Raw genomic sequence first — 25,867 nt, forward strand, 5'->3', positions numbered from 1 at the left:
TGTTGCTAAAGCAGCCATTTTGTGCGTTTGGGAGTGCCGTGGTGCGGCTTGTAGAGGATGCTGCTAATTGCCTGTGCTAATGCTCCTTGAGTGCAGATTGCCGGATTAGAACCAGAAAAGTTATAGACTTTACAGAGGCCGTGCAAATAATTGATGAGCAAATGTATGTCTTTTTCTGTATGTGTGTGTGTGTGTATGAATTAGCAGTTGCCATGGTAACTCATTTTCCTACGACTTCTGCAGGCTGCTTAAAATTGACATAAAGCAAAAAAAACAAAAAAAAAACAGAAAGTCTAACCAGAAAGGAGGGGAGATTTTTTGTACAGTCAATATGGTGACCATATTTGAAATCGCTTTATTTCCTGACACATTCAGCATCAATTGAGGTTTTTTTTTTTTTTCTTAGCTAAAGTTGGTGACTTAATCGAAATAAATTACTCCTATTTGTTGACTTTTGAGGTTTTTTGTTTTGTAATACATTAGGATCCCTATTGGATTTAAAGGGGCAACTCAAGCAAGATGGCCGTGGTAGTTGAGGTGAAAAAATCAGTACAGCGTGTTCCTTGGCATAAATCAGAATCAGAATCAGAATCATCTTTATTGGCCAAGTATGTCCAAAAAACACAATGTTCACCTTCAGGTCATTCTATTCGATTACGGGGCGTGACAATGAAGAAGCGAGTCGACAGCGGTCATTATCATAACTCGCTGCTAATTGGCTAAACCCTCGCAACTATTTGTCACTGCTCTGCAGCTCTGTGCTTTTTCAGGCTAATTGTGTCGCGCTCTGTTGTCACGCTTTCACTCTTGCACTTCTCACGCACATAGAAGTAGTGCAAAAGCCTGAAAAAGAAGCACAGCGTGAGATAACTCACTGACAATTTATTTCAGGGTTAAAAGAAAGACTGAAAAAGAAGCACATAGTGAAAATGGAGGTGGTAGAGAAGCCTGAAAAGGTGACGCAGAGTGTAACTGTAGGTGCTGCAGAAGTCTGAAAAAGAAGCAGAAAATGCAAATGGAGGTGGAACAAAAGCCGGAAAAAGAAACAGAGTGCGACTGGAGACGACACAAAATCCTGAAAAACAAGCAGAGAAACTGGAGGTGGCAAAAAAATATATATAAAAAGACTGGAAAAGAAGAATGGGGTGCAACTGGTGGCAGTACAGAAGCCTGAAAAAGAAGCACAGTGTTAAACGTGAGATGACGCCAAAGCCTTACAAAGTATGGAGAGTGACTGAAGGTGGCCCGAAAACATGGAAAACAAGCACAGAGCGACAGAGAAGTGAACAATATTTCTTTTTTGCATCACTTTGCTTCTTTTTCACACTTTTGGTTTGAGACTGCTGCCACGCTTTGCGACTTGGGTTCCTCTGTGCTTCTTTTTAAGGCTTTTTGTGGAGCACACTGCCTCCTTGCTTTGTCACGCCTTCCATGTTTCTCACACAACTCGAGGTGGCACAAAAACAGAGAGAGAGAAGTCATCTTTTAGCTGATAGAACTTCTGCCTTAATGTACAGTACTCTACATGTTATTGTGTCTTGAGGACAATAAAGCCTGAGCTTGAACTTTTTGAATTTGAATGAAAATAAAACAGAAGTTATGGTGTTTGGTCCTAGTGGCCCTTGCAAATGCCCCCTGTTGACTTGGGCCCCTTCACATATATAGAGTACTATCAAAAAGCCAACAGCTGTGAATTTGGGTTTTAAAACGGACAAATATTAAATATTTTGTTTTAGAGTCAGCCAGTCTTCCCTCTAATGTCACCAGTTAAGTCAAAATGCTGCTGCTCGCCTCCTAACTGGAGCACGGAGGAGGGAGCACATCATGAGACTCTGCATTGATTTAGTGTTTTATTGTTTTTAACATTGCTATTACTTTATAGTTTCTAATTGTCTTTTATTTGAACTGTTATTGTATGTTTCATGTTGACATGATGCATCGCACTTTGTGTGCAGCCGTGGTTGTTTTTAAAGTGCTTTATAAATACAGTTACATTTGAGTCGAATTGAGTAGTGTGTAGTACGCAGGGTCAGCGTGTCCAGTTGCCGGGCCCCTTTGGCCACAGTGGGTATTAATCTACGAGCTGTGGCAAGTGGCGAGGAGGCTTAATTCATTTACTTAAGAGCTTTTCACTTGGGGTTTAAAAGTTAATAGGACAATGGCTGCGTAATGCCTTTGATTAAAGCTTCTTAATTAGTGCAGGTATAATGGGCTATTAGCACAGTCCTGGTCGTACAAGGTCAAGCGAGCAAGGCGGGAGGGAGTCCATTGTATTTATGATGTATCGGTTTTTTTTTGGTTTTTTTTTTTAGACACCACCGAGCCCTGTGGATTATGGCAGCTATTCAGGTCTGGGTGTAATTTTTTTTTTTTAGGAACTATCGATGTTAATGACGATTTTTAAACATGCTGCAGCTTGTGGGTGGCGGCATTCATTATTCATGAATATTAAAAGTGTCCGTCTCATGCTGGTATGAATCCAACGTGGTGTTTAAAAGCACAATAAAAAGGTATCACGACAAGGTGCGCATCGGCGGCTGCAAGGAGCTTGGTTTTAGCGCGTGACATCATTCTGGACCCTCAGCTGTTCAATCTATCCGGCGGCATATAGTGGAAGGCAGAAGAATGAAATGCTCTTCCACTGGATGGCAAAAGATGCAATGCACCTGTGTATCCACATGTTGCAATTCATACAGACCTCACACTCAGTAAGTACATTTGTGACTACATTTAGACAAGATCATTATGTCACTATTCATACGTTGTACTAAAATACGTGCCTTGGTTCAACAAAGGTCTGCTGATGATAACCATAAGTGAATGAGCTCAGCTCGTACATGAAGGTCACGCTATAAACTTCATTTTTATGTTACTAGTAGCATTGATATACACCATACATCCAGTCAGGTCCATAAATATTGGACACAATCTTTTTTGCTCTACAGATCACCACAATAGATTTGAGATGAAACAAAGAGCAGACTTTCAGCTTTTATTTGAGGGTATTTACATCCAAATCAGGTAAACGTTCATGCCTCCCACTTTTTAAAGGGCAGCTTGCTGCAAGCTAGCATCGTGTATGCTCAGGTGAAACAGGTGAAACAAGTTTTCATTGGTAAACAAAACCACCTCACGAACTAAGCGATTTCCAGCGAGTTGTAACTCCAAGTTTTCTGTTTTATGTACCAGAGATGTTGCGTAAACACGCAGTAGTACCATCGTAAGCCTACGACCTCTACAGACACTGTATTCTGCAAGATCTCTGGTGCAATATGACTGGTTGCTACATCGCTGGAGGGCATGTCGCAGATTGTGGGTTTGCGCCGCCATCTTGGCTAATTTGCTACTTTGCTCTGGCGTCGACACACTGCTTCGCCTCAAGAAAAAACGAATTGCGCTTGTTATGAAATGAGCGGGGCACGTGGACCGAACCGATACAGTCCAACCGAAGCATATTGTAGTTTTCAAAAACCGTTCCACGTCAACTATCTATCGATCTGATCTAATCTAATCTTGCCCAGGTCATTTTTAGCCTACTGCCATTGTCGTTGCTAAAAATGTTTTTTTTTTCTTGTTTTCTTCAAATTTGACTTAAGCAACTATGCTATTAGGCTAACGAAATGATGCATGGAAATCTAAGGCTGGTGGTTTCGATACGATCAGCTCATTCGTTCAATCTCCTCTTCCGACAGGCACTTCCTATTTAAGACGGGCACCGGAAGCACCCCCTTCTTCGGCGCGGCAGCCCCCGGCTACACCATGGCGACGGGCACAGTGTACTCCACGCCGGCGCGCCCGCTGCCCCGCGGCAGCCTGTCCCGTGGCGCCTTCAAGTTCAAGAAGTCACCCAAGCACTGCTCCTGGAAGTGCACCGCCCTGATTGCGGTGGCCGTTGCCGTGCTGTTGTCCGTCATTCTCTGCTACTGCATGGGTCAGTGCCAACATACGCGACTTTAATGAGTCCATGATGGACCAATTAATGTTGGGATTCATTTAGAATTGATATTTAAACAGTCGTCTTCATCGTGCTGTTCACAATTTGACATCATGAGACCAAGGCGATGCCTTATGATCGATCAACACTATCTCGCCATTGTTCTCAGAGAGAAGTGGCCACTGAGCTGAGTGTCGACAGCAGGTTGCAACAAGATACAGAGAGACTGGAAGAGTCATAGAAAGGCAGGGAAGTAGTCATCCTTGGAAATGATCAAGCACCCAGGGATCTCTTTTGAGGCATTAAGTTAAGAAATTCCAACTGGGAAGTGATCTGTAGTTATTTTTCTGGTGTTTGTATCTTTTTCATGTAGTCAATGCTTTATGGGCTCAATCTCAAAACATTCTCATTTCGGAAAATGAGAATGTCTTATTTGATTAACATAAGCAATTTTGTAGACATATTACATTACATTACATACACGTGAACTTTTTGTATTCACCTTTTCCTACGAATGACTTGGCCCATCTGTCCATATTAAAAATCAAATGTGTCCCCTTGAGCAAAACAAGTTTGCCCAGCCCTGCTCGATATAAACACAGCCGAACTGCCATTTAATTACCATTAAAAGACCGAGGCCGCCAATGCACAGTCTGCATGTTCTTCCTCCCACAGTCACAACAACAACAAAAAACAACTCCCGTTAGCGTTAAGATCTTTATTGTACTGCTCACCCACACACTCCAAGCCACACAAGGCAGTACCACAGCAACAGGAATTTCTTACTGATTGTTTTACACGTTAGAAAATTCACTTTATAATCGAGATTTTTGCTACATGTGAAAGTGCAGTGTACAGCAGGTATAAAAGAGACTTTCTCAAGGGCTAGATACCCTGAGAAGTAACGATACAACCCTTTGCGATATCAATATATATTGCTGCAACATTATACGCTGATAGGTAACAATATTACAGTATCTAATGCTGGTGGTATCAGAATCAGAATCAGAATCAGAATCAGAATCATCTTTATTTGCCAAGTATGTCCAAAACACACAAGGAATTTGTCTCCGGTAGTTGGAGCCGCTCTAGTACAACAGACAGTCAATTTACAGAACACTTCTGTATCAATATCATATGCTGGGAGGAAGCAATATCATACGATACATTGGAATATCGAGAGCTAAAGCTGCTCTATAAATATTGTGTGGGGAGTTAGTTGTGACGCAACACAATATTTAATACTGGTCGTATCATTACTGTACCCTTGCGATATCAATATCAAATCCTGGTGGCATTGACAGTCTACCCCAGGGATGAATGATTTGTCACGATATACAGTCGACACATACAGCGGAACCTCGATTTAGCGAACCCTGATTTAACAGACTTTGGAATTAACCGGTAGAAAATGGGGTCCAGTTGCAACTCAAAATCGGCCCTTTCATGCAACAAGTTTGGATAAACTTTCAAACATTTCAGATTTGTATCGACTCAAACTTCAGGCTGTAGGAAATAGTGATAAAACAGCTGCGAAAGCTTTGGTGACATCTCGGGCTCGAACTTCCACTTGAAATCTCCATTTGTTATTCGTGTCGACTTCTGGATCAGAATCCAATCGCAGCTCCTTGTACTATTCCAAAAACAAAGACGTCATAATCCAACAAATGCAAAATCTAATTGATGATTTGAACACTATATTGAACCAAAAAGAGAGTATGCCGTTTTGGCCCCCTCTTTCCTCATTTTTAGCTTAAAATGGCTTATCTTAACCAGGATGCCTTGCCGTACCGTGGCCAAAGATAGAACCCGGGTTGGTTTTGTGCCTGTCGGTGCCGTAAATCCTCGCTGGCTGGGCACAGCTGCCACCTTTAGCTAGCTGGCTGACTAGCTGGAGAGCTCTCGTCATCTGCCACACTGTGTTGGATCAAATTTCGCCCATTTATTCTGCCGCGGTCGCTCGCTCCAGCGATGGCCCCTTTCCGGCTTCGGTTGTGGTGCTGCCATGAATATCCGTGTGGCTCCTCAGGCTTGGCTGTGAGACGCCTAATTCCCCGGAGGTCATCGTCTCGGTGGAGGACAACAGACTTCGTCGCCGTCCCCGCAGCGACGACCCGTGACAAATGCGCAGAAACTATGCGCAGAAAGTCAAAATGCCATCGGTAGTAAACAGAAGCTAAAAATCATGAAATATGTATTTTTTTTTTTTAAATGCAGCATGGCAGCAGTTGCAACTCTTGTCAGAATAAAGCAATTTGATATTCTAAGATTCGTTCTGATTGGAGTCCAAAGAGTCTGATTCGTTGATTCTCCTGAATGCTCAAGTTAGAAAAGCTGCGCAGCTGTGCGCTCTTCTGGCAGCGCCCATTCTCCCGTCAACTTCATTCTGTCATTTGCCCACCTTCCCGCTATTCAAGCACTCTGGTTGGAGCAGCTCTGGAATATGGGCGTTCCCTGTCAAATGTGGCCCAGCACGCATTCTCACAAACGCTTCAGCACTTTTTCTCTTCCGCACTCCAGAAGCCGTTGGAAGTCTAGCGCCATGTGACGGTGAAACATCACATTGCATATTTTTGATTCCGTTAGCAGCACGACGGCTGACTCGTGCTGCCGATGCGGGAGACACCTTGCCCAAAAATGCTCAGCGACTGCCCAACGGCCGTAATGTGCCCCTACCGCATTACGCTGATTGCTAAACGTCGACATATTATATCATATTAATTGACGCTTCATTGGTGATGGCGGCTTGAAATTTGTTTGAAAGCGCTGCTCACAATATGATGGTCAGTTAGATTTTGACTTGTTTTTATTTGATCTATGTCATTATTGGTCATGAAATCCATTTGACTCGCCTGCGTGTGTGCCGCAATGCGCAAGCATGGTTGCTGGGCAACGCTGATCAACAGTGGCTCACTCGCTTATCTATTGACGAACCGATTCCAAACATGCGTTTAGTCAGGAGCACATTATTCTGGTTAATGTACTTTTATTTATTACGGATGTATTTAATACAGAATACAAAAATACTTGCTCCTTCCAAGTAGCCTGTTAAATGAGTGGCGCAGACGTCTCACTGGCAACGATTAGCATAACTTCTGGATCCGCTGCGCAAATTAATTTCACATCTAAAGTGTGACATATTTTTCAAAAGGGAATCTATGGCATTCACGTGTCTCAGGAAAACCTTTAGACTTTTCGGGAATTGTAGCCGATCTCAGACTTCAACGAGCCACGCCTCTTAAAACCAACATTGAATGCCGTGACCTTCGATCCCTCAGGCGGCACTGCATCAAAAACCGACATCAATGTGTAAAGGATATCACTGCACGGGCTCAGGAACACTTCAGAAAACCAATGTCAGTAAATACAGTTCGACGCGACATCCGTAAGTGCAACTTGAAACTCTACTATGCAAAGCAAAAGCCATTTATCAACCACACCCAGAAACACTGCCGGCTTCTCTGGGCCCGAGCTCATCTAAGATGGACTGATGCAAAGTGGAAAAGTGTTCTGTGGTCCACACTTCAAATTCTTTTTGGAAATGGTGGACGTCGTGGAGGAAAAGAGGAAAAGAAACATCCGGACTGTTATGGACGTGAAGTTCAAAAGCCAGCATCTGTGACGGTATGGGGCCGTGTTAGTGCCAATGGCATGGGTAACGTGCACGTCTGTGAAGGCACCATAAATGCTGAAAGGTACATACGGGTTTTGGAGAAACATATGCTGCCATCCAAGCAACATCTTTTTCATGGACGCCCCTGCTTATTTCAGCAAGAAAATGCCAAACCACATTCTGCACGTGTTATAACAGCGTGGCTTTGTAGTTAAAGAGTGCGGGCACTAGACTGGCCTGCCTGCAGTCCAGACCTGTCTCCCATTGAAAATGTGTGGCGCATTATGAAGCGTAAAATACGACAACGGAGACCCCGGACTGTTGAACGGCCGAAGCTGTACATCAAGCAAGAATGGGAAAGAATTCCACCTACAAAGCTTCAACAATTAGTGTCCTCAGTTCCCAAACGTTTGTTGAATGTTGTTCAAAGAAAAGGTTATGTCAAACAGTGGTAAACATGAGCCTGTCCCAGCTTTTTTTGGAACGTATTGCAGCCATAAAATTCTAAGTTCATGATTATTAGCTAAAAACAATCAAGTTTATCAGTTTGAACATGAAATATCTTGTCTTTGCAGTGTATTCAATTAACTATAGGTCGAACATGATTTGCAAATCATTGTATTCTGTTTTTATTTACGTTTAACGTCCCAACTTTGTTGGAATTGGGGTTGTACATTAATGAGGGAAAAAAAAGAACTTAAATGATTTTAGCAAAGGGCTGCAATATAACAAAGAGTGAAACATTTGAGGGGGTCTGAATACTTTCCGTGCCCACCGTAATCTTTACATGGTTTCGAGTTGCAAGTAATCACCTCACTTCATATGTAGTGGAATAAAGAAACCTCAAGGCCACTTTTTTTTTTTTTTTTATTAACATTCACCTCCAGTTGTCCTTCCGGCTTTGCCAGATGAACAAGTCGCCTGTGCTCCTTCTGATAGTTTGTCACTGTCAATGAGACACCTGCGAGAGTCCCTGCCTGTTTTTGTGGGGACCTGGGGGGGGGGGGGGTTGCCAGTGTAGGCAACAAAGGTAAAGTCAGGCAGGCAGTCAGTTCCAATGTGTTACATTCACAAACTGAAACCATGCAAAGAATGCACATGATTTAAGATGATAATTAGCGTGTCGTAATTAGCGTATTTGAAATGAAATGGAAAATGGAAGCAGCAGATGACGACAACGCCTCCTTCCTTCCCTTTCAGTCCTAACACACGACTCCATTATCTCCCGGTGGCATTAGGCAATCTTTAGACGTGTCATTCTGTGAAATGGAACACCGCAGACAGGCTGCCTCAAGAGAGCGCGACTGGCGTCGCTCTTAATCTATATATGTATGCTGGTTTTTATCTTTTTTGGGGGGGGGAGGGGCTAGGAAATTGCACACGTCGTGATATGACTCAAATGCATCTGTCTCACTTAGCATCTGTTCAAGACGTCTTGCTGCTTTGATGGGAAGCACCTCTGACAAACCGTAGCCCATTCTTATCCCAAACTATGAGGAGGGGCCTGCCCCTAATGGACACCTGGTGAAAATAAGACCGGCAAACTCGAGCAGAAACTACGCATGGTAAAATTAACAATTGACTGTATTATAGCTCATTTATTCACAAATGAAAGTCATGGGCCTTGCCTCAATTGCCACATGGTCAAATACATGATTGACTATACCATAGCCCAAACGATACGCACGGACCTTCCTTTGGTTGACACGTGGTACAATTAATCATTGAAAATACTATAGCCCAGTCCTATACGCGACTAAAGGCAAGCACCTGATTGAACTTTTCCCTGTTGAAAACTAATATACTGGGGACACCGGAGGGGTGGCCGCCTTTCTGTCTGGAATGGCCGCGGGCAATTTAGAGTCTTCACTGAACCCGCCGTGCATGTCGTTGGAATGTACCAGAGTACCAGAAACCGGAGTACCAGGAGAAAGCCCGCGCACATGCGCACTCCACACAGGAAGGCCGAAGCCCGGACTTGAACCCGCGACGTCTGAACTGTGGGGCGGATGTGCTAATAAATGGAAAATAAATTTTGGAAATAAATGATGCAGACCAGTTTAACGGTCACAATTTGATGAGTCTAAATCCTTAAGATATAAAAACACCAATTGCACTTTTTGTCGATCTGAAGAGCCCCTCGAGAGGCCGCCCGCTGGTCAGAGCCCGAGTCTTCAATGACATCAAATGAAATAATTGAAATGAATTTGAATCAAATTCGGAGTAGTACACACTTAGCAAGAGAGCGAGGTAGTGACACTAGCTGTCCATTAACATGCCTTCATCCCCATGCTAATGTCGGTAACTGTGAGTGTAAGTCCTGGACGTGCAGACTTGCCGTTGGCGCGAGCCGACTCCAGATGGGCCGCGTTGCTCATTCTGCTATCACGAGCGATTATCATGGCGGTCTGCATGTAGCGTGACATGTGAATATTTTAATTTGTCTCATCACACTCGCTGCAGTCTATAAAGAAGCATTACGCCATTTTTTTTTTTTTTTTTGAACAAACCCCAAGCTTAAACTAACATGCTACGAATGTACAAATCCAACCTTTTCCCCAATTTACGGCCAGCAAAGGTTTTCCACAGGGCGTGCGCTTAACATAACAGATAAAAGGTCAGCTTTAAGCGGGAAAGGGAGATTTTTTTCACGGCGGACCATAAATATTCATTGCGACGGGGCCAAGGTTGCCAGAATAATTTATGGAAATGACGGAATATTCACAACGTAAGTGGAGAACGGGCCGTAGGTGGAATAAAAGTGCTTGAGAGGGGAGAATCTGATTTAAGAGCCAATTGCCACAAACATTGACTAGCGATACATGGAGAGCGCAGACCTGTGAGTCAAAATAAGAGCATTTGGATGACTGCTTCATGCGAGTTCCTGATATAATGTTATTTGTTTACATTACTGTACGGATACGCGAACAACAATAGTTAGCGGCATTGGATGAAGTAAAAAAAAAACAAAAAAAAAACTACAATTAGCCTATATTCAGTTGAGAATCAAATAAATAAATGCTTTACTTTTAGCAATGTTGTGGTAGCTATACATGCAGCAAGAATAGTTACCAGCGTTGCATGGATCGAAAAACTGTACAGCTGAGCATGAAATCAAATCCAGTTATGACGAGTAAATCCACTGAAAAAAGTATTTCATTTTCAGTTGCACCTGCACGTAATTTTCCCCTTTTTCCTAAAAAATAAGAATCAAATCATGTTTGAATTCAATAAATTCAAAGGACTTTATTTTTCAGTGCAGGTACCAGTGCATTTGCTGTACGTAAGCCAATTGGAACAGCAGCAAGAATAGTCCGCAGAATTGAACGCAGCGACACACAAGAGTCCATATGTATAAGCTGTTGAGAATGAACAGAAATACCATGGTTAAATAGATCATGTGCAGACACAGAAGTGAACAGCAGCAAGAACATTCAGCAGCATTAGACTGTTGTTAGTGTTTTGACACACATTTTGAAAGTGATCCATATCCGACATTCCCGAAGAAAGCAACGTTTGATAGACTTGTCTGATGTGCCCTTACATTTGATATCCTCTCCGGCTCCCCTCAACCTCTCAAGTTGTTCACAGTAAGTCGATATCCATCTACTGAGGCGTCTGGAAGAAACTTTTTTTCCCGTGCATCAAACGGCCCGGGAATAAAAATGCTTCCTCAGCATTTTCTCTCTCTCTCTCTCTCTCTCTCTAGCTGGCTCGCTGTCTTTGAAGAAGGAGGTTGCTCCATCTCTCTCTCTCTCGCTCACTCACTCTCTCTCTCTCTCTGGCTCTCTCTTTCCACAATTGTACCTTTTTCGCCTTCCCCCGAAATATGTGCAGCAATAACGAGGACGGCATGAAAGCCAGGGGGTGTTTTTATTATGTAACACTGACAGCCCCCCCCCTTTATTTAAAAGTTGTTGCCGTGTTCACGGTGCAAATCGTTGTCCTTGCCACAGACTTGAAGACATAAGGACTTTTCGGGTGCCTCGTTGACAATGACCGTCATTGGCATACTAGGGCTGTGGTTGGCGAATTCACACTGCTCGTCGTCATGTATGAAACCGTCTTCTGAAAATCCTTTGTAACGGTAAACGGTAGGGCAAAATTACGGAAGCGTATTGCATTCACTTGGATTTAAAAAAATATATATATCCTGTTTTTCTGAGTAATTTTTTTGAGGGCTTTGTTTTTCTGACTATTTTTTTCTGTTTTTCTGACAATTTTTTTTTGTGAGTTATCGGGACACATCGAACTCACGCGGGAACCTGTGAACTGCAAGTGACTCTTTGCGGAATCCGTAGTAAGCAACATGACCGGCTTATTCAGTTTGATCAAGTTTTATTTTGATATGGGTTTAAGACATTGGGAGATACTCCTGTCTTTGAGTCACATAGATGGTATTGTTATTAATTTGTCGACATTACGCAGGCACCTGCTGACTTTGGGTTTGTTCAGGAGGAAAGCCCATTCAGATCAGGCTAGATACAGCAATGTTTGTCCAGAGTCAGTTGGACAGATATGGTATGCTCCATGGATACAAGATAATGCATTTAAAATGCATTCAGGCTGGCTACGTGGTGACTCAAGAGACGATCAGGAGACTGATGAAAATACTGGACCACATGGTGTGCAGCTGAGGCGCCGGAATCGGCTTCGCCGGCGTATGTACCACAATCCGGGCCGAGCAGTAAACCGGCATTAGTGAGTCCGCAAAGAGTCACTTGCAGTTTGCAGGTTCTCGCGTGAGTTCGATGCGTCCCGATAACTCAGAAAAAAATTAGTCCGAAAAACAGGTGGAAAAAAATTTGTCCGAAAAACAGAAAAAAATAGTCAGAAAAACAGGCGGAAAAACATTAGTCAGAAAAACAGAAAAAAAAATAGTCAGAAAAACAGGGGGAAAAAAAATTTGTCCGAAAAACAGAAAAAAATAGTCAGAAAAACAGGCGGAAAAACATTAGTCCGAAAAACAGAAAAAAAAATAGTCAGAAAAACAGGTGAAAAAAAAATTAGTCAGAAAAACAGAAAAAAATAGTCAGAAAAACAAAGCCCTCAAAAAAATTACTCAGAAAAACAGGAGTTTTTTTTTTTTTTTTTTATCCAAGTGAATGCAATACGCTTCTGTACAAAAACTGAAATTTTTAAAAAAAATGAATGAACATGGTTTGTTACATTATTGGTATGCTTGGCATTTTCAAATTCTGAAGCCCATCAACGTATTGGAACCATTTGGTGTTTATTTGCGCCACTTTATTTGCATAATACTCATTAGTGTTACATTCTGGTCACTAATAAGAGGAGGGGGTGATGTGTGATTTGTTGCGGTTTGGTCTGTTTGGAATTATCACCATGTGAACATGAAACAAACTGATTTTTGGCCATTTGGTGTTTTTTTTTTTTTTTTTTTTTGCTTTACTTCAGTGTGTGTGTGTTTGTGTGTGTGTGAGACTTTTGGCTTGACTATGCGTCATGAAACCAGTTAATATCTTGACATTCTGTTAGGTTTTTAGGAATATATTTTACAATATATTGCAACTTTTATTTACAAAAAATTTGTTTGCTGGACGGGGACAGATACATTTTATTTCCATTCAATTTAATGCGGAAATATGTCACTGTTTTGAGGTAAGAGCATGGTCACCGAATGCAACTCGTATCTCAAGGCACCACCGCATTCGCTTATCACCGACAGTAAACACCGACGCCAGGTGTGAAAAACACCCTCAAAGCAAATGTTTGATTTAAAAGGAAACATTGAAATCCTCACTTCTGGGGCTCAGTTAAAACCATCGCTGTGTTAATGTGCCGACACCGCAATGCGAACGGCGAGGAAATGTGCTAAAACAACGGGGCTCCTGTAAGTCGTGATTGAAACGACCGCTGTCAGTATCGCCTCGCCACAAATACACACGCACATCAATGTGTGACCGAATTTACTGGCTTCCCAAAGAGTCACGCTGCTTGCATCCTGCGGTGGCAAAAGGACTCCAAATTGAAGTCGAAGTACAGATACGCGTGTGAAAATGATTCTGGGGAAAGTTAGAGGTACTAATTCCATTTCTTTACTGGAGTGGAAGTCAAAACAAAAAAAACTACAGACTCTGGAATGGAGTACAAAGGTGAAATTGGATTTTTACTGTCAAATATTTGTGTGTGGGTTTTTTTCCAGACTAGACTGAGAGTTTTTGAAAGCCAGAAGAGTTTTCGGCCGGATTTTTCGGCCGGCGCGAGACAAACCTCGAAAAGAACGCCGGCTCCGTGGTGCGACTGTGCGTCTTGGCCAATTGGCTTGAGATAAAGAGACGGAGTGGAGGAACACAGCTGATGTCTCTGTTTTTTCCACCTTATAAGACCCCCAAATCTCAATCCATCGAGATCTCAAGCGCGGTTGACTTGACCTCTCTCTATTTCCGCCTTTTTTTTCATCCAGTCATATATCTGCAGAGGTTGAAAAAACAAGCGTATTTTGACAAAGTAAGGGGTCGAAATGACAATAGTTTTCAATAGTTGGGAGTCAAAGTAAAACTTAATTGGGGAAATTAAGTCAACTACAGATACCCCGAAAAATCTACTGAAGTACAGTAACAAAGTATTTCCACTTTGTAACTTTGTAGCATTGCCTGCATCATCCTACACGTGGCTTAATTGCTTTCTCTGATTTGTTGATGCGCTGCCGCACGCCCACGCGGCTTCTCTGTGTGCTTCACAGCCATGCACCTTTTTGGCCTCAACTGGCAGCTGCAGGAGTTGGACAGCCAGCCGGCGTTTGAAAACGGCGGAGTCGGGAAGCCCGGTCCCTCGCCGTCCAGCGCCGTCACGGCCCTCGCCGCCGACGGTGAGGCAAACTCTTCTCTTTGACGCCTGTATGTTTTAACGTGAGTTATCGTCCATAATGACAACGCTGGTCCGACAACTCCTCAATGTGCCACTGAATGTGTAAAGGAGGCGGCGTATAAATAATTCATTTCTCATTATGCTCGACCGCGTCTACATTACGAATGTCGTTACAATCTAATGAGATCCCATACAAAAGTAGCCACAGTAAACCTATCGTGAAAAACTGTGTGTGTGAAGCCCCTACAGATATATTTATCACATGTATTAATATCTGGCAAACTATGATCCTAAAACACTTGATTTTATGTCCCTGATAAAGAAATCAAGAAATAATGATGGAATGAACATTTCTTTGGTTTGCCCTGGTAATGACCCCGAAATGGCTACTTCAGACCAAAACGTAGGACACGCTATTCTGTGGCCTCGTCTTATGATCGCTACTTTTGCCCAATTTCTTGTTGATCGGTGAAACTGGTGTTCGGGGATGTTTTCCGGGGTGCTTGTGTTTGAGACCCCTCCAATACATCCATTTTCCGATTCTTATGAAGCAGTTTGGTGTACGGTTCTCATATCACACCGCCTGATTATGATGTGGGAACATTCTCCATTCGTCGGCCCATCTTGCTTGACCTTTAACACTTAACGCCTCCAAACAAAAACAGCAATAGCAGCAATGTGGTGTTGAGTACACGCATAGCAATGTATAACGCCAGCTCATTGAAGTCCGGTTACTTTGAAATCCTCATCGCTTGTTAATGAATACGGCGCAGGGCAGCTTGTAGACTCTTTAAAGGGCGATCAATAGCGGCCGTTATTCTCCCCAGAGGTTACGCTTGGCTCCCAGTCTCGCCTTTGACTGGAGTTAAAGTGACAGCCAATGGCCTCATTAAACGCCAACACCGAAGCAAGGCGAGCGGAGTCTGGGTGCGAACGCACGCGCACACACACACACACACACACACACACAGACCTACAGGGTCCAGCTACAGTATGCTTGTTATGCTCAACCATGTGACCAGTTTATTACAATTGTTGTCAAGTGAAAGTGCCGTTTAAAACCAAATGAAATGGGTCTCTATTATGGACAAATGCAACAAGCGTCGGTGCCTGACAAACAAACACACGCGACATTATGGAACATCTGTGCCTCAGCGTCTACTTGGGGAAACAAGGCTATTAGAGGTAATACAGAGAAACCACAAGAAAGGAGGCAGACCGCGTGGAACCAGTAAGTGGCGTAGCTCCCGGGACATAAATATGCATGCACAAAACATCGTGGCGTGACCACATATCAGGTTCTACTTGTGAAATTGAGTATTCCGGCAACAACATCCAGATAATAATAAAGTGGCATCGCTCGCAAGAAATAAATACGGTCTTCAAAGATGTGAGTGCATGAATGAATCGGTCTCTCTGTAGCTTGAACTGGCCGATGACTTGTCGCGGTTACATCAGGTCGCACCGTGTTGTGAGTTTGTGAGGGGAAATGCATGGAGGTTAAGGGGAACGTCGCTGAACTTTGTTTATTTTGCGTCAGGCACCTTGTTGGGCAGCTAAACGGTCCTCGGGCAAATGTATGGATTTGACGGCTTTTATTGTTTTCTTTATCATTGAAGCTCGTCTTGTGAGCATTGTTGCTACGTTTGTGCATGGGAAATGAATCAGGCATTCACTAAATATTGAAAAAAGGAAATACTGAAAACTACAGCAAGATGTTAGAGGAATGGATAAGCTTTATCGTCATTATGTCATCTCTAGTCGTGGCTTGGGTGAAGAGGCTTTTTTTTTTTTAACATCCATCCATCCATTTTCTTTGCCGCTTATCAAAAATACTTAAATAGCACAAATGGAGCATTCATTATGAGAAGAGTAGCGTAGACATTAGAATCGGTCATGTCCAGTACATAAGTCATGAATTGTTTCTTTGTGAATGTATTTGTTATGGAGGACTTAGGAGACGCTTGAAGTGCTCATTCCATGTTTTTTGGGGAATTCCACAGAGATGTCGGCCATTTGTCACGTTGCTAATAGCAACCGTTCTGTTTGCACCCTCTAGGAAGGACGAGCATTCTCCACCAGGAGAACAACTCTGTGGACACGGGGCCCGCGGACGTCGGGAAAAGAGCGGGCCTAAGTGTTCCTCCAGGCGTTTTCTGGCGTTCCCAGCTCAGCGTGGACAAGCCGCGCTTCCTCAAATTCAACATCACGGTGCAGAAGAACGCCTTGATCGGCGTGTACGGGCGCAAGGGTCTCGCGCCGTCTCACACGCAGGTGAGGACTGGGGTTTTGGTTGTGCTCGGAGGATGTAAGGGAGTTAGGGTCTGGGCTACATGGCTATGGCTAAAACTAGGGTTCGCCTCGTTTTGCGGAGATTATTCTCTCAGGGGAGAGTTCGGTCCTGTGATGTGCATGATCAAGTACAACTGTGGATGCAAGTGAGCATATGTGCGTACGTAGGAAGTCAAAATGGCGGCGGAAGTAAACAAAGCATTGCAGCTCGAAAATTATGCTTCTGGATTTGTTTTTTTCAAGCGGGCTCATTCGTAGCACGACTGTACACATCGAGCTTTAAATCACTTTTGACCGAGCACATGGATGTCGCTTCAGCTTTTAATTATCGGCTCTGATTTACCTTGCTAATTTACCATTGGCCCTTCCGTGTCGGCCATTTGCCGATTCATGTGTTCCTGAAATGTCCCGACGTGTCGCTTGAGTGACATTGGTGAATTCCCGCCGTCTGGGCGCAATGCTGACAAAACCACTCAGAAGACAGCGGCTTGCGGCAAAATAAAAAGCTCTCCGCCTTACCTTGTTGATATTTCGTCCGAGTAAAGCACTTCACCCGAGTGCCGAGCCTCCTCGGCAGAGCGGTGTCGGTCAAGCAGGTGAGATGGACTGCGTTTTTAAAGTGAGCGAGGAAAAAAGAAGCTCAACCAGTTATTAACAAGCCAAAAGGGTTAGGTTAGGCTTAGAGAATTTGAGGGTTTGCTTTAGGGGGTTAAGGAAATAAGGGTGAGGTCGTTAGCGTTAGAAGAGACGAGGCAAACTCTACAGTATCAATGAGGAAAGGGGAGTTATAAACATGACGACATTGTTAGGGGATCCGGGGATGGATTTGTAGTCGACCTGAGGTTTGGGGTTCGAGGAGGGACGAGGTAAACAGCTCAACAGAATCAAAGATTAAAGGACAGGTAAGTAACACCATAACCCTATTGTCTTTTTGAGTAGGGTTAAGTGATAAGGGTGAGGTTTCACCCAAGTGTCGAGGAGAGTGGTGTCGGTCATACAGGTGAGCTGGACTGCGCTTTGTGGTGGGGGGGGGGGGAAGAAAGAGTCACAAAATCTAAAGGCAATCAAACAGGAAAGAGGAGTAATTAACAAGACGACCCCCTTTTGTGTCAGTGCCAGACGCCGTGTCAATCGCGGCCGCCTCGGAGCTGCATTCAGCCGCCGATCAATGCATTTCCTCAACTGAGCATGAAAGAGCCCGGCCGGCAATATTGAGCGTCCCATTCACAGCCAGCAAAGGGGAGACAACATTTACGAGGAACAGCTTTTACGCTTCTTGTCAAATATAGACCTTGTCCTCTCGCTATTGAGTCCCTGTCAGCGGCTGTACAAAGAAAACAAACTGGAGGGGGGGGCGGGGGGGAATGGAACTTTTTTTTTTTCCTCTGGAGAATGTGTAGCAGGTCACTCAATCTAAACGCTGTGTTTGTCCTCTGACTCCCCACGCCTAATGTCACTGCCATTGTTGGACCGAGATGAGCTTAGAAGGGGTTCAAGCAACCCCATCGAGACGGATGCACTCGACCGGAAGCCTCGAAGCTATGTGCGATGGGACTGTATTATTGCTTCCCCCAAGCACAAAGAAGCCAACTACCGGCGGGTTAATAACATCCACCCACCCTTCTTTTCCCAAACACGTCCCCCCGCTGCAATCAAAGGGTCGACTGCACCGGTGCGGCACGAAAGTCAGCCCAAACAATTGCTTGCAGAGGTCCTTGTTTGTCATATTCCCAACTAATATATCCTGTTTTAATGTATTTCCTTATTCCCTTGTCTTTCAGAAACATTCAGTTAAAGGCACGTTCGTTACAGTATTTGCCACCGGGAGGCAAAAGAGATGGTTTGATCGGTTGTTCCATAGTCACAAGGCTCGTGTTTCAGTTCGTCTAAAAGCATATTACGCCGTGCTGCAATGTAGGGTTACTTTGTTGTCGAAACACACTGAACAGTGGTTAAAAGTTTCAATTTGTCCACTGACCGCCCTAAAAAGCTTCTCTGACTCACCTCCTTTCCTTCGTCTCTGAAGTATCCGTTGGCCAGTCTTGTAACTATGGAGTTTTGTGACTTTAATATATGACAAACCAAATGACGAATCAATCCTCTTCTCTCGCAGTCTCATACATGGTTAATACTCCTGTCAGAAATTGGCTTCCAGTGCTCGTCAATTTCTGTCCTATTATTGCACTCCGAGGGTTCATTTCGACCATGTGAACTTTCCTTGTCGAAAGCCAATGTTTTATTTTCAGGGTCGAAATGTAATTCGAGTGTCATTTGTCTACCGATCGGTGAACCTTACGTATTATGTACTTTCTTCCACTCGACAAAGCGTCAGCGTGCGTTCCAGGCGTTCACCATCTGGCATTGAAATGTTTTCAGCGGGATGATGCTCACGCCACTTGTCAGCCTTTAGTTGTGTTTTGTCTGGTATTGTTGCGAACCACGCCAAAGTCCAATCTGACTACTCTTTAAGAAGCAAACGGCGACGATTTGTTTGCATGGCAAGCTCCCCCCCTCGGTTCAGCATTTCGAACACCAGTCTGCACCAGTGGCTTGGTTCGTCTGCGTGTAGTTTGCAATCTCCCAAAGCGGGGAATCATCTTGTCTGCATATGCTGTGCTGCGCTGTGCCTATTAGCCTGTCTGGGGGACATGTTGTTTTCCTCCGCGCTGCACAGTTTAGGTCCAAATGATTTCCAGCTGTTCAGTGGGTACTGTGAGAGCGGAGGCACCTCTTCAATTATTGTTTGTTTTTCTTGTAAGTCGATGTTTGTTTGCGGGAGGAGAAAGCACATTTAGACTAGACTTTACACTGATCCGATCGGCTTTATCGGACGGGCCGATAATTTGCATTTGAATGCAAATTTTGGGATCGGCTGCAAAGTCTTCATTTGCCCATTAAGATATGATTGCTGACACAATCTCGTTTACTCCGGGGATGTTCCGCACTGCTGTCTTGTATGTTTGAATCTGAAAGCGAGTTTATTTTTGAGAACTTTCTCTTGTTTTTGGGTATTCCCGTAGCTGTGGCTAGTTAGCTAAAGTGGCTAAACACGGTGCAGAGCCTCTGCTATAAAGCACTAATAATCATCACCTCCGTGGCGCATTCGTCACCAGATTATTATATCCAATAACGCATACAAGACGGCAGCGCCGAATATCCCCAGAATAAAGAAGACTTTGTTGCGCGGGAAGCTCCACGGCTCTGCGCCGTGTTTAGCCAGGCTAGCGTCACTAATCATTGCGCCATTAAGTCACTAATCATCGCATTCATGGTGGATTTGTTTCCAGATTATGTCCAATAATGCACAGACAACAACTGCGTGCTAACGAGAACTTTAGTCATCATCGACGTTGGGTTAGAAGGACACCACAAAGCGCACCAAAACACCGTGACCCTCTCGTGGCATTTTACAACACGTTGTGCTGTGGAGATATAATAAGACAAGCTCGTCGAAGCGTAATGCTGAGTGATATTTTTCATCATTTGTTTTTGTTTATATGCTGCGCCGACAAAATATGTCTTCACATGAAAACTGCGGGGACCGCTGCGCTTTGGAATTCTTTTATTTTGTATTGTGCATTTTTGCAATGTCAGTGCAATGTAAATATTTTTCAATCATTTTGTAGATGATTTATTCTTTGAAGCCTTCATATTTATTTGTGCAAATGCAATGCCTTGATTTTAGTGAGGTTAGTAGACAGTCATAGCCATGCATTGGGCTAATAATTTAGTGATCTATCTATCTATCTATCTATCTATCTATTGATCTATCTATCTTTATATTATGGTCATTTTGGGGGCCGATCACTGATCCCTGATATATTATATAAAATATAATATATATATATATATATATATATACCATATAACGCTTTATTTAGGCCCCAGCCTTGCCGGCTCGTTTGCGGTATACAGCATATCCTTTGGTTACGTTTTAAATGCCTATAATTACCAACAATAAATTCAATTCATTCATTTTGATTGCATAAACTACTCAGCATCGACTGGGTCTCTTGGATCATTTACATATTTAAAAGAAATACAAACTTTATTAGCCATCTGCAAACTCTGTCCGTCAGGTGAATAATTGAATTATTCTTTGATTTTCATGCAAATAAAAGAAATACAATTATGTGCCGAAGCCCAACAGAGAAAGAGAGAGATAATTTTTTTTTCCTTTTAGTGCAGCGACTCACTCTGAATACCCACTGATGGTAAAATTAACATTGTCCTTAAATATTGGATTTGCACGTACAAAAGCCAATAGGACAAACTCTAAATGCAGTGGAATTTCTGTCAAGGAGAATTCATCTATTGGGTTTGTGTTTCATTGTCTTGATTCCTGGAGCAGCACAAAAACAAAACATGTTTTTTTTTTGTTTTTTTTTTTAAAAAGGCAGCTTTAATCGGATCCCACAAGGCTCCGCGTCAAGTAAGATATAACTGCGGTTCACGGACAACATTTTTACAGTCTCAAAAGAAGTCGTAAGATTGACGCTACCATCATCGGTTATATAAATGAAGTCATACATGTTGAGGCTCTGTCTTGCATATTCGGCGTATATTAAAGCTATGTGTGGCCTAACAATCATACACTTGTGTAGGCAAAACAATCGCTCGCTTGTGTGGAAAGTCAAGGCTGTGTGTTGCATATGAAAGTTACATGAGGCATAGCAAGGGTATGTGAGGCATATTAAAAGCAGGCATAACAATCATGTCAAAACAATCCCCCTCTTGTGAGCAGTTCATCAATGACGCTGGAATCTCTCGTGTGCTTTTTCCGCAGTATGACTTTGTGGAGCTCTTGGACGGCAGCCGGCTCATCGCGAACGAACACCGTGCCCCGAGCGAGCCCGACAGGGGAGCCAGCCCGGAGCAGCAGGTGGTGGTCCACCAAGCGGGGTTCATCCAGTACCTCGACGCCGGCGTGTGGCACCTGGCTTTCTATAATGACGGACGCAGCGCGGAGGCAGTGTCCTACAAGGCCGTCGTCCAGGGTGCGACCACTTTGAAGTGAAAATGTCGGATACGATATTGGCAGTCTGCGTTTTGAAAATGCGTGTATCAGATACGAGATTTACGATTTTCTTATCTGATCTGGATTATGACAGCATTAATCATGATGACAGCATCATTTTCCCCATGTACCGGTACTACTGTCAGTTTTATACTGACAATTTTAACCAATTGTGAGAGAAAAAGTGATTTTTTTTTTGGGGGGGGGGGGGGAATGCAAACTCCCCACTTTAATTTGACCTTCACTGAACGGCCATCCACAACAGGTATTCGATTCACTTTATATCCGCGTATAAAGTTGTTGTTTTCCTGGTTGCCAGTCTATTAACTTTTCAACAAGCTCAACAAAAAAGTCAAGCCGAGTCTACTCGACCGTTTGTCAAGTAAACGCGGCCTTTCCCACTTCGCCTGCGTGCCAAAACAAAGATCAGCTGGATTGAGACGGAGAAAAAAACAAAATCCCGCCTGTCTGACAAACAAGTCAATGTTTCAGACTTTTCCGCAGCCTTGAAGGCCACGAGAGTTCTTCTTTGGGGGATCTCTGATCATTGGCTGCCGCAATGTAGTAAAAGCCATGCGTGGGCATTGATTCTTACCGCCAAACAACTTGTAGGCTTTGGCAAAAGGCTGGAGATCATCTTTTTTCTCCGCTATTTCCTTCGGGGGGCAGACTTTCATCGATTGGGCCCTCCCAAATATGAAGGTATTTGACGCGCCTGGCGGAAATTGCCCGGGTCCACCTCCAGCTCAAAAGAACATCCAATACAATCGGAACAACCGATACAATCCAGAGTAATAACTCCCTCAAAATAAAGAAAGAAAGAAAGAAAGAAAAAAAAGTTTGGCCTCTTCACACTTATCAAAACATCGGCCGTCTGGGAGTCCGTTGAGCGAGTACTTTGCAGGATATGTCAGATTAACTTCAAGTTGGAGAGGACTTAAAACACTCGGGGGATTGCTCCACTCTGCTTGATCATCGGGGCGTTGGGCCGCGATGGGCTAAAAAAAAACAAAAAAAAAACAGGAAATGCTGGGGGAAAAAAAGTAGGAAAGACAGTGGGAATATGTGTCAAGGAAATTGAATTATTTGCTCTAATTTAAAATGCTCTTTGTGGCTTTTATTTGACGGATGCGGGAAGAAGCGTTACGGAGGCTTAAACCTTAGTGGGATGGATACACTTTGCTTCGCCTTCCACAAATAAGGGATGCTCGCTGGGTGGGGGCGGGGATGTGGTGAAATGTGCACTTGTCAAAAAGTTACTTTAAAAGCCATCTCCCCCTGATTTGCGGCACGGTGACAGTGGCGCGATGCGATATTAATAGTCTGACTTCCTGCAGAGTCTGTCACCGAGTGCGCACACAACTGCTATGGGAACGGCGAGTGCGCGGTGGGTTCCTGTCACTGCTTCCCAGGATTCATCGGGCCGTACTGTTCCAGAGGTAATTATACACTTTTGTCTACATACTTGTATATAGATAAGGTATATAGGCATACATACTTTATCACTCAGTTAACGTATTACTTAGCAACATTCACGTCAAATAGGACTGGTGTGACTTTTTTTTTTTTTTTTTTTTTATATTGGATTTTTTGTTATTCATAATTAACTGACACACTGATCATGTTAAAACATTCTCCCAATGATTATCAACAATGATTAACAAGGTAGGAAATAAATAAATGTCAATATACAACACTTTTTTTCTATAAATATTTGTGAGTGTTTCCCAATTTGGACGGAATTGTTTTGTTCAGCTTGATAGGCTTTTTAGAAAATCATTTGTCACAGCCACAATTTTTGCTGAAAGAGTAAAGCATAGCATTATTGTGGACTTTGTTCAGGAGGTGCACGATAGCCGATCAAATTTGAATCATACCTAAGCACAAGATGTGTTGTTCAGTTGCATTTCATGCTAACTTTTGGAAGATAATTACAGTCTGGGCGGCACGGTGACCGACTGGTTAGCACATCTGCCTCGCAGTTCTGAGGACCGGGGTTCGAATCCATCCATTTTCTGAGCCGCTTGTTAGTGTATTTTTTCCGACTAAATTATTGTGGAATATGTACTTAAATGTCATTCTTTCGTGTCTCACATAATTTCTTTTTGCCATGGTTGAGAAACAGGATGCTTAAATAATGCAACTTTGGTCTCATGTAGTTTGGAAGTACGAATGTTTTTTTTATAATTGTGTTTACTAAATCAACACTAAATCATGTACTGTTTTATGATCAATTATTCTATATCGTCATTGTGGACTGCAATTTCAGACTGATTCTGATATGGTCATTTTCCGTCGGATTTCCGAATATATGAAAACACTTTTCTTTGTTGTTTTACGTTTTTAGTACCATTGAACAATTATTGTGAAATAATCTAATTCGAGATTCTGCTTCATTTTTCCTTCTAAATAAATGCAAGAAATATGTTCTAATGTTATTCTTTCACATTATTTATTTTTACGTTTCTATCTTTGGACAGAAATCATTTGTATGATTTCCAACTGTATTCAAACACTGAATGTTATTTTCTGTTGTTGTTTTTTTTCCCAACGTATGTTTTATGTTTTCCACGCTGACTTGACTGTTTTTACATTTTTTTAATTTTTGTATTTTTTTTTTTATGCGTTCCAGCTGCCTGCCCTGTCCTGTGCAGCGGTAACGGCCAGTACACTAGGGGGCGCTGCCAGTGCTACAGCGGCTGGAAGGGCACAGAGTGCGATGTGGCCTCAGGCCAGTGCGTGGACCCTCAGTGCGGGGGCCACGGTGTGTGCGTGGCGGGCAACTGTGTGTGCAACACCGGCTGGAGAGGAAGCAACTGTGAACAAGGTAATAAAGTGTTCCCCCCCACTACATCGCAGATTTTCTTTGTGGACCGTATCTACTTGTCCATCATGGAAATCTGCAGTTTATAGCAATCTTTTTGAGGTGTTTTTTTCTCTCCCCTCGCATTTTACTCACTTATTGTACTGTGATGCCCTTGCCAAGTGGGAAAGGAGAGCCACAGTTGTCAATGCACTCAATGCCAGTCACGGAGAACACTAAAATGCATTAACACAATGGGCCTCATTCACTCATAAATGCGGAGAAGTGTTCTTACTCTGCGCATAAGTTAAGTTGAGCGTATACGCAAAGTTCACCGTCAGATTCATGACGTGCGTAGCGGCCAATCTTCTTCACATCCCGAGTGTAAGAGAAATGTGAAGAAGAAGGCTCATATCTAATGTCCAGACAATACAATACGTACAGTATTTTTTTCGATACATGTAATGGGTTCATATATTTTTGCTTTTGAAACACGTTCCCACACAAAGTATGGGATAACATGCTGTAAATGTGTGTAACTGCTTAATTTTGTGTTTTCAAGTCGACCAAGCACATAATGCGTCGTACGTTGTTATTGACGCCCTGTGAAGAAATTACCACGGGCAGGTAATGGGCTAACCTATCGCCGAGCTTCGGTGTCGCCCGATCCGATGAATCAATCAATGGAGTCGTTTAAGAAGGGGCGTCATTCCTTTCTCTCTTAGGGCCGATCCGCTTGGCCGCTTTTAACAGTATCGACCCGCACTGCGGCCAAAGGCAATTACCGGCTCACATTTACATGGACGGTTAGCAACCAATTCAATGAATGAAGCTTTGCCTTTGAAGGGAAGACGGAAAGGACATTTTTTGTAGTTTGTTCCCTCGCGACGCACGATTGGCTAAGGCATGGGCTGGAGAAGAACCCATTGGTGCAGATCTGGATAAAGGTACCAATCAATGAAATGATTGGTACGTCTCTTCATAAGCATCAGTTTAGAGTCTGGAACATACCTGGTGTTTTCGTAAAACACGTTTTTAGAAAAGTTAGACATTCTTCAAACGTAGCTGACATATGTATTTTTGTCAACATTGAATACGAGTACATCTTTAACAAACCTAAAGTACATGATCTCGTATACACTGAAGACAATTCTTACGTCTTCACCGTGACTAGCATCGCATACAATTTAGTCTTCATTGTAACTGACGTGTGTTTTCGTACATACTGAACACAATTTTGAGCCTAAAAGTCCCTGTAAATTCAAAAATATAAATTTGACACATCAGAGGAGAGTGTTGTTAACAAGCCTATCAGATATGAGAAAAAAGATTTAAAAAAAATAAAAAATCACCAAGAGTGTGAAAGGCATTTCTAAA

At 43.1% G+C, this 25,867-nt stretch overlaps 1 protein-coding gene across 6 annotated transcripts in view; it reads left to right on the forward strand.

The window, feature by feature from the left end:
- si:dkey-237h12.3 (teneurin-3) overlaps positions 1-25,867 on the forward strand; it is a 191,470-nt gene that overhangs the window by 95,931 nt on the left and 69,672 nt on the right. For all 6 annotated transcript variants that reach the window (XM_061788654.1, XM_061788655.1, XM_061788656.1 and 3 more), the window contains 6 exons: positions 3,693-3,931; positions 14,254-14,379; positions 16,438-16,652; positions 21,457-21,667; positions 23,025-23,126; positions 24,320-24,514. In XM_061788654.1, the coding sequence (XP_061644638.1) occupies positions 3,693-3,931; positions 14,254-14,379; positions 16,438-16,652; positions 21,457-21,667; positions 23,025-23,126; positions 24,320-24,514 (1,088 nt within the window). The remainder of the gene's footprint in view (positions 1-3,692; positions 3,932-14,253; positions 14,380-16,437; positions 16,653-21,456; positions 21,668-23,024; positions 23,127-24,319; positions 24,515-25,867) is intronic.

Source organism: Phyllopteryx taeniolatus, chromosome 10, assembly GCF_024500385.1.
Source record: "Phyllopteryx taeniolatus isolate TA_2022b chromosome 10, UOR_Ptae_1.2, whole genome shotgun sequence".
Taxonomy (NCBI): Eukaryota; Metazoa; Chordata; class Actinopteri; order Syngnathiformes; family Syngnathidae; genus Phyllopteryx; species Phyllopteryx taeniolatus.